Source organism: Chiloscyllium punctatum, chromosome 27 (genome assembly GCF_047496795.1).
Source record: "Chiloscyllium punctatum isolate Juve2018m chromosome 27, sChiPun1.3, whole genome shotgun sequence".
Classification (NCBI taxonomy): domain Eukaryota; kingdom Metazoa; phylum Chordata; class Chondrichthyes; order Orectolobiformes; family Hemiscylliidae; genus Chiloscyllium; species Chiloscyllium punctatum.
Window position 1 is genome coordinate 7,621,268 of NC_092765.1, and position 20,982 is coordinate 7,642,249.

At 41.4% G+C, this 20,982-nt stretch overlaps 1 protein-coding gene across 1 annotated transcript in view; it reads right to left on the reverse strand.

Annotated features, from left to right (window-relative positions):
- Positions 1-4,673, reverse strand: part of LOC140453388 (discoidin, CUB and LCCL domain-containing protein 1) — a 133,795-nt gene extending 129,122 nt beyond the window's left edge. Inside the window, exon 1 of the mRNA XM_072547996.1 lies at positions 4,501-4,673. Within this exon, the coding sequence (XP_072404097.1) occupies positions 4,501-4,606 (106 nt within the window). The 5' untranslated portion in view covers positions 4,607-4,673. The remainder of the gene's footprint in view (positions 1-4,500) is intronic.
- Between the last annotated feature and the right edge of the window lie 16,309 nt (positions 4,674-20,982).

Here is a 20,982-nt window from a genome sequence, read left to right on the forward strand (position 1 = left end):
CACAATCCACAAAACACAAGTCAGGTGTGATGGAATACTCCCTGCTTTCCTGGATGAGTGCAGCTCCAACAACACTCAAGAAGCTCAACGCCAGCTGAAGCAAAGCAGAGTAGCACTCCATCCACTACCTTCAACATGCAATCCCCTCACCATTGATGCACACAGTCACAACAATGTATACCATCTACAGGATGCACTACAGCAACTCACCAAGACTCCCTTGACAGTATCCTCTAAAATTACAACTTAAACCACTTAAATAGACCAGTTCCCCTTCAAGTCACACACTATCCTGACTTGGAACTGCTTCACCTTTCTTCCTTGCGGAGTCAAACTTCCTTTCCAACAGCACTGTAGGAGCATCTACACCACAAGGGCAGCAGTGATTCGAGAAGGCAGCTCACTACCACCTCTTCCAGGACAATTAGAGATGGGTGGTAAATGCTGATCTAGCAAATGGTACCCATATCCCATGAATGAATATGAACAAATGCATCATGTTACTTTATGTGCTTAAGCTAAAACTTTGTTGGACGGTACTCACTTGGAGCGTCTTGAGATATTTTATTGTATTCAAGGTGCTACAAGTTGTTATTCTAATAAATTGAAGTTAAAGTTGTCCAACTAATTGAGAGAGCTCCCACAGCTGGATTTGATGCAAACAGTTTTGCTCAGAAATATCTGTTGTGGTAGATATTACACAGGGAGAAAGTGAGGACTGCAGTTCAGAGTCTGCAGGCTGGAGATTAGAGTCAAAAGTGGGCTGCTGGTAAAGCAGAGCAGGTCAGGCAGCAACCAAGCAACAGGAGAATTGATGTTTTGGGCATTTTCCTGATGGCAGATGTTCTAACCTAGTTGCTTCAAGCAGTTGAAGAGTGCAGACATTTCTATTGATGGATGCACAATTGAAAGTATGGGTGGTTGTTCATTTTTAGAATCAATTGTGGATCTTTCATGAATAAATGTATGATGTTTATATATAGTCTTGGCATCAACATGTAGCAAATACATTGACACTAAATCTGACTAAACTACAGAACATTGTGAACACAGCTCAGGCCATCAGGCAAGCTAACCTTCCATCCACTAACTCCATCGATACATCTCAATGCCTCAAAAAGGCAGCCAATATTATTAAAGACCCTTCCCACCTGGTTCTGATCTTTCCAACCTGTTCCATAAGGCAGAAGGCACAAAATTTTACCAACAGGTTGAAGAACAGCATTTTCCCTACTGTTATTAGACTTCTGAATGGGCCTCAAATTTCAAATCTAATGTTGATCTTGCTTTTTATGCTGTTTCTTTGCAGCTGTAACTTTGTATTCCTCATTCTGATCAATCACTCTGATCTTTGTATGATATGATCTGCCTGTATTGCACGCGAAATAATACTTTTCAATGTATTTGGGTACATATGACAATAAAAAAAAATGAAATCACATCAAATCAAAAATCTCCATAAATAGGAGGGTGTAGATTACCAGTACTGGAGCCAAAAAGTAACTTCAAACTTTTCATTTGAACTTGAGTTTGGCAATCATAGTTAATGATGATACCTATCCTGCACACTAATGTAATACTCTTTTCAAGTACCCATTGACACCAAATAAATCAATTCAGAAGAAACAATATTGAACAGAAGACTCCCCTTATGTCCTGCCCAAGTCACCACTATCAACAAACTCCCTAATGCTCCACATCTCCCAGACTCTTGCAATTTCAAGGATTCCCAACGATCAGTTATGAGTCCATTCTGTTCAATGTCGCACTGGTCACTTGAGCAGAGAAGTAACCACTGCCAAATTAAAGCAACTTTTTACAAAATAATAGAAATAAGTGATAATATACATATTAATACAAATAAGCAATTCTCTCATACACTAAGAATTTCAGATAAATAAGCAGAGAAACACGTTCCAGTCAGTCAATAGAACCATAAATCCCTACAGTGTAAAAACAGGCTATGGAGTCCACAGCAACCCTCCTAAGAGAATCCCCCCCAGCCCTAACCCATCCCATTTCCCATGGCCAATCCAACTAGCTGCACATTCCTGGGCAATGTAGCATGACCAATCCACCCTAACTTGTACACCTTTGGACTGTTGGAGGAAACTGGAGCACCTGAAGGAAACCCACACAAACACAGGGAGAATGTGCAAGCTCCACACAGACAGCTTGAATTGAACCAGGGTTCCTGGCACTGAGGCAAATATCTTAGTGTTTCTAACATTTTCTGAGTCTCAGTTCTGAGGAAGGGTCACTGAACCTGAAACATTATCTCTGGTTTCTCTCCACAGATGCTGCCAAACCTGCTGAGCTTTTCCAGCAATTTCTGTTTTTCCTTTCTGATTTCCTGCATCTACAGTTCTTCTGGGTTTTTATTTTCTGAATTCTGTGTGATGACAAATCTAGTGTCAGCCCTGCATCATCCTCAATATTACGAAACCCTGGACAGCTCATTATGTTCCACAAAAATCTTTCAAACTCAGACTGATTGCAACAAATGACTGATTATATTTATATATTGCTTCAACTCTGATAAGTGTTACAGAAATTCAAGTGTAACCTCAAAAGGAAGCACCCACTTTCCACAGGTCCCCACTCTCAATACAATGTCTTATGCCAAGCCAAAACTTCTGTTCTCTTCAACACACTCAAGTCTATGTGCAACTTGAAAATTGCTCCCAGTTCAGGAAAATTGTTTCCCACAATCTCATCGACAATCCTGAATAAAGGACAAGACATACCAGACTATTTGATGGACAACATGGAGAGGCAATAGCCTAGTGATATTGTTGTTGGACTGTTAATCCAGAGACCTAGGTAATGTTCTGTGGACTTCTGTCATGATGGTGTTTGAATTCAGGAAAATAGGAATCTGGAATTGAGTGTAATAATGACCATGAATCTATTGCCAATTGTTGAAAACACCCATCTTGTTCACTAATGTCCATTAGGGAAGGAAATCTGCCATTTTGACTTGGTCTGGCCTACATGTGAATCCAGACTGGTTGTCTTTTAACCACCCTCTGGGTAATTAAGGATGGCCAATAAATGCTGGTCTAGCTAGCACTGATCTTCTCTAAGTGAATAAAAGGAAACCCATATTTATCATGACCTTTTGTAGCTTGGTTCTAACTTAGTAATGTGATCATCATTCCAAAAACCTTTTTCCCTTGATCTACACGGTCTTCAAAAATGTATCATTCTACACAGTCTTCTTCATCCCTATAACAGCGTATAATTATGAAGTACTGTTAACCATACAAAATGTCCCAACCTTGACTGTATCCTTTCACTAGGGACTTTAGTAACTCGCCAGTTTTAAGTATTGACAACATTGAAATAATGTCATGGCTATTTTTAAGATTAAGAAACCAAAGTACAGTCAAGTGATGCAGAGAACTTTGAGTGAACAGATAGATGAAGAAATCTGGACTTTCACAGTCTGCACATTGATTGCTAATGCTCTTAATCACACAATGAAACTGAGTGTAACATTTGAACACAGTATACAGCCAATATCAACTTGTTGTTAGAAAAATGAACAATACTTCAGTGATTGAATGAAAAGTAGCATTATAAGATTTTCTCCTTGGTGCCACAATGGACTTTTAAAGATTGTATTTTTTTTAAAATGATAAATTTACTTCAAGCGGCCATTTCAGAAAATCAAGTTCTATTACAACAAGATTCAGAAAAAAACCCTACCCCCCCCCCCCCGATCAATTACAAAAATACATTGAGTGTTAAGGACTAACAATGTGAACAGCGCAACATCTCCTGAACGACTGACCCAAGGGAGAACTGCATTCTCTTCCCATCACAGACAACTGCAAATTATTAAATGCATCAGATTTGAATTACAAGTACCCATACCAGCCAATTTGCTTTTGGCAGAGGAAGAACTAACAGTGGAAAGTTGCTTCTTTAAACAGTTTCTCACAGTATGAAGCGGAAATTGTGGCAATCGTTAACTGTCACTGGTAATGAAATTAATCGTGATAATTACTATGTATGGGATAAAATAAATGTATCAATATATAGATACCGGGGTAGATGGGAGTCATGTCAGAAAGAAGAGTGGTTGAACCCATTTCGCTAAAAAAAAATCAAGATTGGTGTTGGAATGAATTTACTCGAAATTTAGCCCTTCAAATGAAGCTAACTTTATGTAATGCTCTGCTGCCAAACGATTAATTTGAGTACAGATTTACAACAAATTCCGTTGCTGCTCCTGCTGTTCAGCTGACTCCCCAAAATGATCATCTACTACAACTTCAGAGTGAAACATGAAGAAAACTGCAGGTTAATCATTAATTTCCTGAAATCTGCTTATTTGCCCTTTTGAACGGTGCACACACACACAAAGTTGCAAATAACATCAGCCTACAAACATTCTGGATTCTTGTTTTGAATGTGTGGAAAAAAAATACTCCTTTCTCTCGCTCTCTCTCTCTCTCTCTCTACATGCAACTTCAGCTGGCAGTGGTCACTTACCCTGCTGTGCTTGTACAAGGTTTCTCCTGACGGTCAGGAGGCTGAGGGTAGTCAATAACGTGAGCTGGAGATGCAGCTCTGATACAAGGTGAAGTGACACAGACATATTTCTCCAGGCACAGCGCTAAGCACCGTCTAATATTCGGCTGTCGGAGCGATTTAATGTAAGGCAAAACTACCAGCCCGAGCAAATCCACCCCTCTCTCCCCAGCCTTCTCCCTCTTATTGGCCCTGAACATCCAAGGGGACCCTACGAGTGGCTGCTCTCTCTGTCAATCATTCAGGGAACGTATTTCGGATGTGCGGACCCAAATAAGGGCAGGAGTGACAATTTGAGGAGACCCTCCCAGCAGTGACACAAGGGATGAAGGGTTGTCAGAGATGGGGCAGGAAAGTGAACCAGCTCCAACATCTCTTGCACATAAACCAAATCTACACTGGACTTTTCAGGGTTTTTCCCCCCTAATATTTCTATTCATTTTCCGTGTAAAAAAAAAGACACAGATTAAAGATTAGGCCAGAAGTCACAGGACACCAGGTTATCAGTCCAACAGGTTTATTTGAAATCACAAGCTTTGGGAGCGCTGCTTCACCTGACGAAGGAGCAATACTCCAAAAGGCTCGTGATTTCAAATAAACCTGTTGGACTATAATGTGACGTCCTGTGACTTTTGATTTTAGTCCAACAGTGGTGTCTCCGCATCATTAAAGATCAGAATGGAGAAGGCTGAGGGGGAACAACGTTTTTCTGAGGGTCATTGAAAGGTTAGATAGGGCAAAACCTTTCCCCCTAGAATAAAGTGGTCAGTAACCAGGGGGTACAGTTTAAGGTCAGGAGTAGAAGGTTTACTGAGGATTTGAGGAAAGTTCTTTTCATCCAGTGGGTGATGGGTGTCACTAGAACTCACTGACTAAAAGGGTAGGAAAAGTGGGAACCCTGAAGACATTTACAAACTACTTATTTGAGCACCTACAGTGCTGTAGTTTTTGCATATTTAAAGCTGTCATAGATGTTTGATCAGTAGGGTTATCAAGAGTTATGGTAAAAACGCAGGAAAGTGGAAGTGAGGAGTGTTGGATCAATTCCGATCCTATTGGATGGTGGAGCAAGCTCGAGGGGCTGAATGGCCTACTCCAATTCCTGTTTCTAATGGTCTTATACAAGGGTATGGACTAAGTGCTGGGAAATGGGATTATTATGTTTGATCGCTGGCAGGGGCATGTTGGGCCGAAGGGCCTTTTTCCATGCTGTACAATACTGTATAACTCTCTATGATTCTAAAATATGTCTTACAGAGCAGAAGAAGGCCATTTGGACCATCGTGTCTGTACTGGCTCTCTGAGCATTTGAAGTTAGTGCCAATCCCCTGCTTTTATCTATATCCCTGCACATTCATTCCATCTAAATAGCATCCAATGCCATCCCGGATGTTTCAATTGAACTTGCCTCCAGCACACTTTCAGACATTGCGTTCCAGCCCCTACCCACTTACTGAGTGAAAGTTTCTTTTCTCACCATGCATTTGCTTTATTGTGAAACACTTTGCAATTCTGTCCACTGGTTCTTGATTTAAAGAGGCAACAGTTTCTCTCTATCCATTCTGTCCAGCCCTCTCACGGTTTTGAATGCTTCTCTCAAATCACCCCTTAGCCCCTTTTACCTCTTCAAGCAGGAATCTATCCTCATAAGTTAAGTGCCTTATCCCTGCATCCATTCTCATAAATCTGTTCTGCACTCTCTATAATACATTCATATTCTTCCTATAGTGCAGTGCCCAGGAACATACACAATACACTGGCTGAGGTCAAACAGTCATCTTATATGAATTCATTATAACATCCATGCGCTTGTATTTATACTTCTACTAATAAAGCCTCCATATTTTATCTCTCTACTTCATCTTCTGCCTTAGGACCCTTCAACCACACAGCATCAACGTCGACTTTGCTTGTTTCCAAATCTCTTCTCCTACCACCTCATTCCAAATCCAACCCTCCAACTTGGCACCGTTCTCTTGAACTGCCCTACCTGTCCATCTTCCTTCCCACCTAACCTGCTCCACTGAACACTCTGACCTATCACAACCACCCCACACCTGCATCTACCTGTCACCTTCCCAGCTACCTTCCCCCCATCATCCTATCTATCTATCCCCTTAACCCCAACACATTCTCGATGAAGGTCTTATGCCTGAAACGTCGACTCTCCCATTCCTCGGATGCTGCCTGACCTGCTCTGCTTTTCCAGCATCATACTTTTCGACTCTGTTCTCCAGCATCTGCAGTCGTCACTTTCTCCAACTCTCTCTACCAGTCCAGTAACCTTCATTTATTTACGTATATATTCACCCAGGTGTCTCTGGTCCTGCAAACCTTTTTAGATGACCTTTTATACTGTCTCTCAATGTTGTTACTACCATAGCGTTATACCTCACATTTCTCTGTATTAAACTTCATCTGCCACTTATCCATTTATCCCATCAACTTATCAAGTCGTTTTGAAGTTACATACTGTTCTCAGTTTACAATTCTCCCAAGTTTTGTGTCATCCACAAGATTTGAAATTGTCCACTGCTCGTCTAAATCAAATAATCAGGAAAAACAGGGGTCCCATAACTAATGCCTGGGGAATTCTACTACAATCCTATTCAAGCCCAAAACAATATCCACAAACTGTCACTCTTGGTTTTCTATCCCTCAGCCAATTTTGTATCCATATTCCCTTTCATTCCATGACCTAATACTTTCCTCACAAGCCATCATAAGTTTGAATAAATCTTCATTGCAATATTGTTTCCAGGCTGGGTGCAGTTTTCTACTTTGCGATTGTGACTATTTTCGAAGGTGTTTCGTGTATTCTAAATAACTCTGAGACATTTGCCAGCTGTGAAAAGAGTGAGATAAATGCAGGTCTCCATTTTAAGATTTCTGAAGTAATTGTAAAGCATTTCTCATGCTTTAAAAATGTCAAAGAAAACATCTTTTACAGCCAACAAAATGATGTTAGGACAGTGTGGAGAAATGGACAGACAAATTGCATGATAATTCCTGGAGAAACAACGAGATAAATAACCAGACAGTCAGTTTTTAGTAATGTTCATTGGAGGGTAAATATTCACCAGAGCCAGTGGGATAACTGTCCTAAACGTTTTTCAGCAAATGCTATTGAATCTTCTGCATCAGCTGAGAGGACAATCAGGGATTGGAATTAACATTCCATCTACAATTTAGTCCAGAGAGTATTTTGTCGAGGAAGTTCTAATGCAGGGATAAGAAGTGATGGCTTCGTGGTATTATCACTGGGCTATTAATCCAGAGAGCCCCCCAAAAGTTCTGGGGATCCAGCTTCAAATCTGGCCATGGTGTGTGGTGGAATTTGAATTCAATTTTTTTAAAATCTGGAATTAAGAGTCTAATAATGACCATGAATGGATAGTTCGCTAATATCCTTCAGGGAAGGAATGCTGCCATCCTTGCCTAGTCTAGTCAACATGTGACTCGAGATCCATAACAATGTGTTTGACTCAACTGCCCCCTGGGCAATAGATGCTGCCTAGCCAGTGACACCCTCTTCCAATGAATAAAAAAAGAGATTTACTCAACCAGCTTCCAATGTAAAGGTGAAAGACTACTTTACTAAGAAACATTGACATGAATTTCTCCAGAAGCAACGTTTTCAAATATACTTAAAAATAATTATTGTGTCAATACCAGAATAGAAAACTTTAGAAGAAACTGCTGTGTAGAAAAACCTGCTGTATATGGTCAAAACGTGTTGTGCTGGAAAAGCACAGCAGGTCAGGCAGCATCCAAGGAGCAGGAGAATCGATGTTTCGGGCATAAGCTCTTTATCAGGAATGGGTAATATGATGAAGGGCTTATGCTTGAAACATCAATTCTCCTGCTCCTCGGATGCTGCCTGACCTGCTGTGCTTTTCCAATGCCACACTTTTTGACTCTGATCTCCAGCATCTGCAGTCCTCACTTTCTCCTAGCTAACTGTATATGGTGCCTTCCATGACCACAAGAAGTCACAAGATGTTTCCAATGAATGCTTTCAAACTGCTGTTTGTTAAGAAGCACAAGCAAGATCCCAAAAAACCCCAATGCTAATGACCAAATAACTTTTGTTTTATTGGTGATGCTGATTAAGGGATGTTCTACCTTGAAGTAGTATCATGGACTCTTTGGCCATGCACTTGGTAGGGCACCCAGTTCGTTGGGCCAAATGGTAGCACATCCAACAGTGCAGGACTCCTTCAATACTACACTGGGAGTACTGGCCTGCAATTTTATTTTTACATTCACTTGTGGAATATGGGCATCACTGGTTGAGCTACCATTTATTGCCCATCCCAGATGCCCTTGAGAAAATGGTGGTGAGCTGATTTCTTGAAAGACTGCTGTTGGGGAGCTGATGGCCTAATGGCATTACTGCTAGACTATTAATCCAGAGTCACAAGCTTATGTTCTAGCAACCTGGGTTCAAATCCTGTACTAGCCGATGATGGAATTTGACCTTAATAAACATCTGGAATTACGAGTCTAATGATGACCACCAGGCCATTGTTGTTTGTTGGAAAAACCGATCAGGTTCAGGGAAGAAAACTGCCATTCTTATTTAGTTTGGCCTACATGAAACTCCAGACCCACAGAAATGGTGGTTGACTCTTAACTACCCTCTGGGCAATTAGGATGAAGATCAACGTACACATCCTGCGAATGAATAAAAAGAACCTCGTTTGCTGTGTGTGATACTGTTAAGAAGGAAAGTCCAAGATTTTGAACCAGTGTCAGTGAAGGAACAACAATATATTTCTAAGCCTGTACACTGAGTGACTTGGAAACATTCAGGTGGTGGTATTCCCATGTATCTGGTGCCCTTGTCCTTCTAGATAGAAGTGGTCATGCATTTGGAAGGTGCAATCTGAGATCTTCAGTGAATTTCTGCAATGCATCATGAAGATGGTAACTGAAGGTTTGAGGATGTGGTGCCAATCAGATGGGTTGTTTCATTCTGGATGGTGTCAAGCTTCTTGAGTATTGTTGGAGGAGCATCCATTCAGGCAAGTGCAGAGTCTTCTAAGCTGTAGATAATTGACAGGCTTTGGGGAGTCAGCAGGTGAGTTACTTGCTGCGGCATTCATAGCTTCTGACCTGTTCTAATAACCACTGCATTCATATTGTGAGTCCAGTTGAGTTTCTAGTCAATGGTAATCCCTAGAATGTTGATACTGCGGCTTTAGCACTGGTGATGCCATTAAATGTCCCAGGGCAATGGTTAAATTTTCTCTTATTAGAGATTGTCATTGGCTGTCATTTGTGTGCTGCAATGTTACTTCTTGCTTTTCAGCCCAAGCCTAGATATTGTCCAGATCGCACTGTCCTTGAACGCAGACTACTTCAGTATCTGAGGAGGAGTGAATGGTACTGAACATTTTGCAGTCATTGGTGAATATCCCCACTTCTGACCTTACAATGGAAGGAAGGTCATTGATGAAGCAGCTGAAGATGGTTGGGTCTAGGAAACTATCCTGAGGAACTCCTACAGAGATTTTCTGGAGCTGAGGTGACTGATATCCACCAACCACAACCATCTTCCTATGACTTCAACCAGCAGAGAGTTTCCACCTGATACCCATTGACTCCAGTTTTGTTTGTGTTCCTTGATGGCATACTCCGTCAATGTGGCCTTGATTTGAACCAAGGCCGTGGTGAGGTCAGGAGCTGAGTGGCCCTGGCAGAACCCAAGCTGGGTGTCATTGGTTATCGCTGAGCAGGTGCTGCTTGGTTGAACTGTTGATGACATTTTCCATCATAATTTTAGTGCCCATGACTTTGGAGAAGGTAAGAATACAATGATATTTGGCACGGTGGCTCAGTGGTTAACATTGCTGCCTCATGGGCGCTAGGGACCCAAGTTCAGTTCTAGCTTCAGGCAGCTGTCTGTGTAGAGTTTGCACATTCTCCCTGTATCTGTGTGAGTTTCCTCTGGGTGCTCTGGTTTCTGCCCACAGTCCAAAAATGTGCAGGTTAGATGAATTGGCCATGCTAAAATGCTCATAGTGTTTAGATTTATGTAGTTTAGGTGCATTAGGCAGGGGAAGTGGGTCTGGGTGACTTACTCTTTGGAGGGTCGGTGTGGACTTGTTGGGTCAAATGGCTTGTTTCCATACTGTAGGGATTGTATGATTTAAAAGCACAATGAAAATGAATAGCAAGTTGTGTATTTGCTATATTTAAAAATAATGTTAATTTTTAAAAATATGCACTTATATTTGGCTGTTTTACTCATTTACTACTTTAAGTTCATTACTAATTTGAAAATATCTTCCTGAGGATGTGTGGTCTGGGATCTATTATTCAGAAAGGAATGCAGGACTACCCAGAATTCCACACAAAATAAAAAACTGAGTGTAAGCAAATCTTAATTGAAGCAAATAAGCTCACCACAAAAATGCTGTTTAGTATTCAAGAAAACAAAACTGGGAACCTTTACATTAAGGGATTTAAATGAGAAGCAAATTAGCCAAGGAAGAGGAGACAAATGAAGTGTGGGCTCCACCTCATGGTGATAAGTGAAACTGTACCTTGATTCCCCGCCACCAAACCCGAGCATAATAAATACAATTTAAATAAAACGCTTTGCTGCCGAGGTAATATTTCTGTCCTGGGCAGACTGCAATACTCCTGTGGAGCACAATGCATGCCTGGGACGCAACATTTTCCGCTTATGCACTTCACACTCTCAAAGTTCCAATATTGAATTCAATAACTTCAGAAACTGACCTCATGCCATCTGTTCCCCATTTTCTTTGACAGTCTCTCCCCTCCTCCTCCTCCCCCGCAATCTTGACTTGGTTCTGCCTTGTTTACTTCGTCCTTAATAGAGAAGACCCATTCTTTCCCTTTCACATTTTAATTTAAACTCATTTTGCATCTCTTTTTCTCCACCATTACGAGCTCCTTTCATGTTTTGCACTTGTCCTCTGACTGTATCAAAAATATATATAAAAAATATTTCCATCACCTTTCAGTTCTGAAGAAGAGTCATACTGCACTTTAAATGCTAACTCTGTTTCTCTCTCCACAGATGTGGCTAGACCTACTGTGTTTCTCCAGTATTCTCCAGCATATATTTCAAGCATAGCCCTAATTAGTTATAAATATATCCACTTAAAATATGACTGATCAACGACCAACTGGGAATTTCATAACAAAAACACAAATTGCTGGAAAAGCTCAGTAGTTCTGGCAGCATCTGTGAAGAGAAATCAGAGTTAGTGTTTTGGGTCCGGTGACCCTTCCTTAGAACTGAAATTTAGTCTTAAATTTTACAATTTCTGAGCACATTCAAAACTGAATGGTCACTGGACTTGAAACGTTAACTCTTTCCGTCTCCACAGACGCAGCCAGATCTTCTGAGTTTCTCCAGCTATTTCTGCTCTAGTTAAGATTTCTCATGTCCACAGTTCTCTGATTTATATTTTAAGATGACCTTGTTTGTAACTTGCAAGGAATTTCCAGCTGACCATTCAGTTTCACTCATTAACCAAATTCTCCTCCCACCTTTCTTCAGCCAATGTCATCAATAAGTTCTTCCATTCATTTCTTCCTCATACACCTCTTCAGCAACCTATTAAATTGATAAATTAAAATGCAGAGCATAAATGTATTATTTGGGCAGCAAAGTGGCTCAGCAGTTAGCGCAGGGACACAGGATCGATTCCTCCCTGAGGTGACTGTCTGTGTGGAGTTTACACGTTCTCCTCGTGTCTGTGTGGGTTTCCTCTGGGCACTCCAGTGTCCTCCCATGGTCCAAAGATGGAGAGGTTAGATGGATTGGCCATGGAAATTTGTCCTGTAGTGACTGAGGATGTACAGGCTAGGTGAATTAGCCATGGGAATTGCAGGGTTACAGGAGATAGGGAGGGTCTGTGCAGAGTTGATGGGCTGAATGGTGTCTATCTGCCCTGCAGGGATTCTGTAGAGGAAGTAGTGATTCAGAAAAGGATGAACAATAAGAAGGTACAGATTTAAAATCTTTAGTAAAAGAAGTAAAAATGATATAAGGAGCAATATTTTCACACAGTGAATGGCTAGGGACTAGGATGTATTGCCTGAGAGTGTGGTAAGGGCAGGATTCAATGGAGGCTTTCAAAAGGGAATTAAGACCATAAGACAATAAGAAATAGGAACATAAATTTCTGAACAGAAATTCAGCCCCCAGAGCCGGATCCACAATTCAGTAGGATCATGGCTGAATCGACATTCCTCAGATCCACTTTCCTGCCTCTTCCCTTTAACCCTTGATTCCTTGACTTATCAAGAATCTATCTGTCTCAGCCTTAAATATTCACAAGGACTCTGTTCCACAGTGGCAAGGAATTCCAAAGACCCACAACTCCTCAAGAGAAGAAATTCTACTCATAGAGTCATAGAATCATAGAGATGTACAGCATGGAAACAGACCCTTCGGTCCAACCCGTCCATGCTGACCAGATATCTCAACCCAATCTAGTCCCACCTGCCAGCACTCGGCCCGTATCCCTCCAAACCCTTCCTATTCATATACCCATCCAAATGCCTTTTAAATGTTGCAATTGTACCAGCCTCCACCACTTCCTCTGGCAGCTCATTCCACACACCTACCACCCTCTGAGTGAAAAAGTTGCCCCTTAGGTCTCTTATATCTTTCCCCTCTCACTCTAAATCTATGCCCTCTAGTTCTGGACTCCCCGACCCCAGGGAAAAGATTTTGTCTATTTATCCTATCCATGCCCCTCATAATTTTGTAAACCTCTATAAGGTCACCCCTCAGCCTCCAACGCTCCAGGAAAAACAGCCCCAGCCTGTTCAGCCTCTCCCTGTAGCTCAGATCCACTGTGGGTGGCACAGTGGTTAGCACTGCTGCCTCACAGTGCCAGAGACCCAGGTTTGATTCCTGCCTCAGGTGACTGACTGTGTGGAGTTTACACATTCTCCCCGTGTCTGTGTGGGTTTCCTCCCACAGTCCAAAGGTGTGCAGGTCAGGTGAATTGGCCATGCTAAATTGTCCGTAGTGTTAGGTAAGGGGTAAATGTAGGGGTATGGGTGGTTTGAGGGTCAGTGTGGACTTGTTGGGCCGAAGGGCCTGTTTCCACACTGTAAAGTAGTCTAACCCTGGCAACATCCTTGTAAATTTTTTCTGAACCCAATAGGAAAGAAACCTGAATTGCACACAATATTCCAATAGTGGCCTAACCAATGTCCTGTACAGCCGCAATATGACCTTCCAACTCCTGTACTCAATACGCTGACCAATAAAGGAAAGCATACCAAACGACTTCTTCACTATCCTATCTACCTGCGACTCCACTTTCAAGGAGTTATGAACCTGCACTCCAAGGTCTCTTCGTTCAGCAACACTCCCTAGAACCTTACCATTAAGTGTATAAGTCCTGCTAAGATTTACTTTCCCAACATGCAGCACCTCGCATTTATCTGAATTAAACTCCACCTGCCACTTCTCAGCCCATGGCCCATCTGGTCCAGATCCTGTTGTAACCTGAGGTAACCCTCTTCGCTGTCCACTACACCTCCAATTTTGGTGTCATCTGCAAACTTACTAACTGTACCTCTTATGCTCGCATCCAAATCATTTATGTAAATGACAAGAAGTAGAGGGCCCAGCATTGATCCCTGTGGCACTCCACTGGTCACAGGCCTCCAGTCTGAAAAACAGCCCTCCACTGCCACCCTCTGTCTTCTACCTTTGAGCCAGTTCTGTATCCAAATCACTAGTTCTCCCTGTATTCCATGAGATCTAACCTTGCTAATCAGTCTCCAATGGGGAACCTTGTCGAACGCCTTACTGAAGTCCATATAGATCACATCTACTGCTCTGCCCTCATCAATCTTCTTCAAAAAACTCAATCAAGTTTGTGAGACATGATTTCCCACGCACAAAGCCATGTTGACTATCCCGAATCAGTCCTTGCCTTTCCAAATACATATACATCCTGTCCCTCAGGATTCCCTCCAACAACTTGCCCACCACTGAGGTCAGGCTCACTGGTCTATAGTTCCCTGGCTTGTCTTCACTGCCCTTCTTAAACAGTGGCACCACGTTTGCCAACCTCCAGTCTTCTGGCACCTCACCTGTGACTATCGATGATACAAATATCTCAGCAAGAGGCCCAGCAATCACTTCTCTAGCTTCCCACAGAGTTCTCGGGTACACCTGATCAGGTCCTGGGGATTTATCCACCTTTAACTGTTTCAAGACATCCAGTACTTCCCTCTCTGTAATCTGGACATTTTGCAAGATGTCACCATCTATTTCCCTACAGTCTATATCTTCCATATCCTTTTCCACAGTAAATACTGATGTAAAATATTCATTTAGTATCTCCCCCATTTTCTGTGGTTCCACACAAAGGCCGCCTTGCTGATTTTTGAGGGGCCCTATTCCCTCCCTAGTTACCCTTTTGTCCTTAATATATTTATAAAATCCTTTGGATTCTCCTTAATTCTATTTGCTAAAGCTATCTCATGTTCCCGTTTTGCCCTCCTGATTTTCTTTTTAAGTATACTCCTACTTCCTTTATACTCTTCTAAGGATTCACTCAATCTATCCTGTCTATACCTGACATATGCTTCCTTCTTTTTCTTAACCAAACCCTCAATTTCTTTAGTCATCCAGCATTCCCTGCACCTACCAGCCTTCCCTTTCACTCTGACAGGAATATACTTTCTCTGGATTCTTGTTATCTCATTTCTGAAGGCTTCCCATTTTCCAGCCATTCCTTTACCTGCGAACATCTGCCTCCAATCAGCTTTCAAAAGTTCTTGCCTAATACCATCAAAACTGGCCTTTCTCCAATTTAGAACTTCAACTTTTAGATCTGGTCTATCCTTTTCCATCACTATTTTAAAACTAATAGAATTATGGTCGCTGGCCCCAAAGTGCTCCCACATTGACACCTCAGTCACCTGCCCTGCCTTATTTCCCAAGAGTAGGTCAAGTTTTGCACCTTCTCTAGTAGGTACATCCACATTCTGAATCAGAAAATTGTCTTGTACACACTTAAGAAATTCCTCTCCATCTAAACCTTTAACACTATGGCAGCCCCAGTCGATGTTTGGAAAGTTAAAATCCCTGACCATAACTACCCTATTATTCTTACGGATAGCTGAGATCTCCTTACAAGTTTGTTTCTCAATTTCCCTCTGACTGCTGGGGGGGTCTATAATACAATCCCAATAAGGTGATCATCCCTTTCTTATTTCTCAGTTCCACCCAAATAACTTCCCTGGATGTATTTCTGGGAATATCCTCCCTCAGCACAGCTGTAATGCTATCCCTTATCAAAAATGCCACTCCCCCTCCTCTCTTGCCTCCCTTTCTATCCTTCCTGTAGCATTTGTATCCTGGAATATTAAGATGCCAGTCCTGCCTATCCCTGAGCTATGTTTCCGTAATTGCTATGATATCCCAGTCCCATGTTCCTAACCATGTCCTAAGTTCATCTGCCTTCCCTGTTAGGCCACTTGCATTGAAATAAGTGCAGTTTAATTTATTAGTCCTACCTTATCCCTGCCTGCCCTGACTGTTTGACTCACTTCTGTTCTCAGCTGTACCCATCTCAGATCGATCTCTTTCCTCACTATCTCCCTGGGTCCCACACCCCTCACCTTACTAGTTTAAATCCTCCCAAGCAGTTCTAGCAAATTTCCCTGCCAGTACATTAGTCCCCTTCCAATTTAGGTGCAATCCGTCCTTCTTGTACAAGTCACTTCTACCCCAAAAGAGATTCCAATGATCCAAAAATGTGAATCCTTCTCCCATACACCAGCTCCTCAGCCATGCATTCATCTGCTCTATCCTCCTATTCCTGCCCTCACTAGCTCGTAGCACTGGAAGTAATCCAGATATTACTACTCTTGAGGACTTCCTTTTTAAATTTCTGCCTAACTCTCTGTAATCTCCCTTCAGAATCTCAATCTTTTCCCTTCCAATGTCATTGGTTCCAATGTGGGCAATGACCTCCTGCTGGCCCCTCTCCCCCATGAGAACATTCTGCACCCTCTCTGAGACATCCTTGATCCTGGCACCAGGGAAACAACACACCATTCTGCTTTTTCTCTGCTGGCCACAGAGACATCTGTCTGTACCTCGGACTACAGAATCCCCGAACACAATTGATCTCTTGGAAGACGAAGTGCCCCTTGTTGCATTAGAGCCAGTCTCAACACCAGAAACTTGGCTGTTCATGCTACATTCCCCTGAGAAGCCATCACCCCCTACATTTTCCAAAACAGCATAGCTGTTTAAAATGGGCATATCCACAAAAGACTCCTGCACTAGCTGCCTACCTCTCTTACCTTTCCCAGAGTTAACCCATCTATGTGACTGTATCTGAGACTTTCCCCCCTTCCTATAACTGCCATCCATCACATACTGTTGCTGTTGCAAATTCCTCATTGTTTCTAACTGTATCTCCAACCGATCCACTCGATCTGATAAGATTCGCATCCAACAGCATTTATGGCAGATATAATCCGCAGTAACCCTTAAACTCTCTTTAAACTCCCACATCTGACAAGAAGTACATATCACTGCAAAGACCATTTTTGCTCCTTCATAATCTACAGACCCAAAAAATAACACCGTCTTATTCCTCTACAAACACTGCCCCAGGTTAAATTAATAGCTATGGCTTATATTTTAAGTTTAATCAAGAGACTTATCTCCAAAAATTTATAATCAAGAAAGAATGCACTATACTCAGTACTGCAGCCTTTCTCTTAGACAGACTTAAACAACACTTAACTTATCTGATTCTGTGTTGTGAACTTTACCCAACAGTTCCTCCAAGATTAGTTGTGAATTTCACTGTTTGTTAATTTTCCCAGATGCACTCCGATGTCCAGCGATACACGAATTCAAATAGCAAAGGCTGTAACTGTGCAGGTTCTCCCTTTCTCTCTCTCTCCTGCACTGTCCCCACCATGTGCTTCCTGTCATCTCAGTGTTAAATTGAAGCCCCTTTTTTCTGAGGCTATGCGATCTGGTCCTAGACTCTCTGTGTCAGGAACTATCTCCCAGCATTTACCCTGTCAAGCCCCTTAAGAATCCTACATGAACTGGATAGCTATTTGAAATGAAACAATGTGCAGTGTTGAGGGAAGAAGGCAGGAGTTTGGCACAAAGTCAACGTTCATTTGTAAAGCTGGTGAAGACATGATTGCTGATCTCTAGGCTGTAAAAATTCAGTGTTTCTGTTAAGCCTGTGGTTGTTATAATAGGTAAGGTATTGGCAACTCAAACTTCTTTCAATGTTGTCCATCTTTGATACATACCATATCCATGTTGCGAAAATGGTCAAGATATTTTCTCCATTTGATAAAATACGACACGCTATACAGAGGGAGTTTGATGCTAGTTGTTAATGGCTTACCAATCTTGCAGTTAACATCAGTTATCTGACAAACAATTAATTGATCAACCTCTGTTCATTTTTCTTTCTAAACATAGTTGCCCAAAGAAAGAAGGAAAGACTTTCTTTTCTGAGGCAATCAAAGATATCTTCTTTCTGATATCTTCATTAAATGTTCCTTCACTCCATTGTCATCTGCTGTAAAGATCAGCAACTGTTAGAATTCAGAAGATGAATGCTATTGCTGTAACTTCCTATGAGTGCTGCAACGTATCAAAGAGGAAAGACAGTCTGATCTCCAGCAGCTGCAGTTCTCACTTTCGCCTAGGAAAGACAGTCTGGCATGTTCATTGGTATGCATAAAATAGGTTACACAACCTCATACCCGTTGAGACTTGGGTAGCTCAGTTTACTCTATGGAGCCCTCTCAGTATATTAAATAAGTGTGAGTCTCCATCTCTATCATTCCTATGCACCAAATTACTTTGAAGAACTGGACATAAAACATTTAATTGCAAAGAAATAGAGACACACCACAGTGCTTTTCATTCTGCACTGATCAGGACACAATTGCAAGAATGTCAAATCTCAAAGGGAACAACAATTTATACTGCATGAAAGAAGGTGTTGAGTGGTTGTCACATGGATACTGGTCAGTGGAGACATTAGCATAGAAAACATACTGATGAACATGGTCAAGATCTTAGTTGTGAAAAGTGCTATATAAATGCAAGTGCTTTTTTCTTTTACTTGCAAACTCTTACAAATATGTCACCTTTAACTAGCAGGGCAAACGCAGCAGTTGCATAGCATGCCACATACTTCAAGCCTCCCTCCAAGTGACACACCATCCTATCTTGGACTCAGTTTGTTCTGATATAACATGATAGTTCCATTCCCACATGATCCCACACTATAAGAAAATTGCGTAATAGCAGTACCATTTAAACCAATGGGGCTGGAATTGCCTTATAGCCAATACTGGTAAAGGAAGTTTGTGTTCTATAAGTAATGGTCTAAATTCTTCAATCACATTATAGGCAATTCACGTTGAAGTAACGTGCGTTATAGCAGAACCGACTGCATATACCATCATTTTCCCATCATTGTTGAATCAGAATTCTTAACCTTTTAATAGCACTGTACACACACCATCAGTTTTAGAATTTTCTTATGGGTAGGTCATAAACAGTCCTACTACATCTGGAAATTCAATCTTAGCATTTCTTTGAAAGAAACTGCAGCAAAATCCTCTTCTGTCAAAGAAAATACCTGAGCAGATTTTACGAGCTGCCATCCATGAAAATTGTATACAGCCCTTTGTAGCTGAAAAGTGTTTATTAAAAGTAAACTCACATATCTCGCGGTCATAGCTTATGTTACCTTTTGTTGGTCGGCCAAACCTCATGAATTAAAAAAAAATTGGCACCAGCAATTCTTATCTGGAGTTTTCTTTAACAAGGATAAAGTCAGTGACTCAGGCACCAAGTGCATGTGGATCCTTTGTCAAAACAAGATTTCTACAGAAATTCTGTATCCAAAATGTGAAACACTTTTTTCTGAAAATGCTGTCTCACTTGCTGAGTGTACAAGAACTTTTCTGTCTTTCTTTCAGCTTTCTGGCATGTGTAGTTTCACATTCTCTAAGCGAGGTTTAATTCCCTCTACTGAAAAGTACACTTATACTTTGAAAAAGGGGATAGGATAGTGACAACACTTTATTACAATGAAGTTTGATGGTAGATTAATTGCTTTGAAGCCTATCCTCGCATGCTCTTAAATGAACAAATGTCACTTAAATTTGTCAAATTGGCATTATGCATTATAGTGGGTGGGGGGAGGGGGTGGGTGGCAGGGGTGGTCGGGAGAAGTTAAAAAGTGGAGATGAGATCGCAGCCATGTCAACATGATCCTATTGGTTGGTGGAGCAGACTCAATGGGCCAAATGGTCTACTCTTGCTCTTAAAATATTTGTATTTGTTAATAGGATGTGGGTGTCACTGACTGGGCCAGCATTTATCGCACATTCCAAATTGCTGGAGAAGGTGGTGGGGCACTGCTTTTTTCCAAAAGTGGCAATCTTTAGGGTACAGGAAGTGACAATGAAGGAATGGCAATATATTTCCAAGTCAGGATTTGAATTGCTTGGAGGAGAATGTGCAGGCGGTGGCTTTTCCATTGGATGGTGTTGTGGTAAATGTGTGCATTCTGAAGCATTTCCAGAGTATCCAAATGCCCCAAGATTCTTTTCTGTAAAACCAACAGGTCAATGACCAAAAGCCAGCCATCTGGTCAGGTGAATGTAAAAGTTTTCCATGGCACAAATTCATACAAACATAATATGGTAATGCTATGTTGTCCTAGATGTTTTTTATAAAGAAAAGTTGAGACAGAAGTGCTGATTATTATGCTACAAAGTCGATAGCGTAAACAGTTTGACAGGCCGTGGATTTTCTTTCAAGTTATAACAATAGAAGCAGCCTGAATGGATGGGGTCAAGCTCCCACAGAACCAGGATTTTTTTTAGATTTACCTTTCTGCGGTTGCTGGGGTCTTGAAGCCCGACGTGGAAGCTCTTATTCCTTGCTCTGTCACAGCTAAAAGCTGGGGTTCTCTTACTATGGCTAGAATTGCATATGAGACAATCTATTTACTGAATTTGCATTTGCCAAGGGTGCATTTAAGGGATGTTACTACATTGGAAAAGTTAATGTAGTCATTAAATAATCTATTGTTTTGCTAAGTTTTCCAACTGAGTTAAGTTATCCCAATTTCTTCTTTCTTTTGTTGTCTTTTAATTATATTGCATGAGTAAAGTATTTTACTTCAAGACTGGTAGTTTGACCGATCAAATTGGATCCACAATGCAACTCCTGGAACTTGCCTTTAAAATAAGAACAGTTAGGGTCTAGGCTATCTTCTTAATATATTTTGAGTGGGTTTAGTCTGGTCCATATCAATAGAGACATAGAAATAAGTGTAGGCCATTCACCCCCTCAAGCCTATTCCACCATTCAATGAGATCATGACCTACTTCCATATCTTTAGCCCATATCCCTTA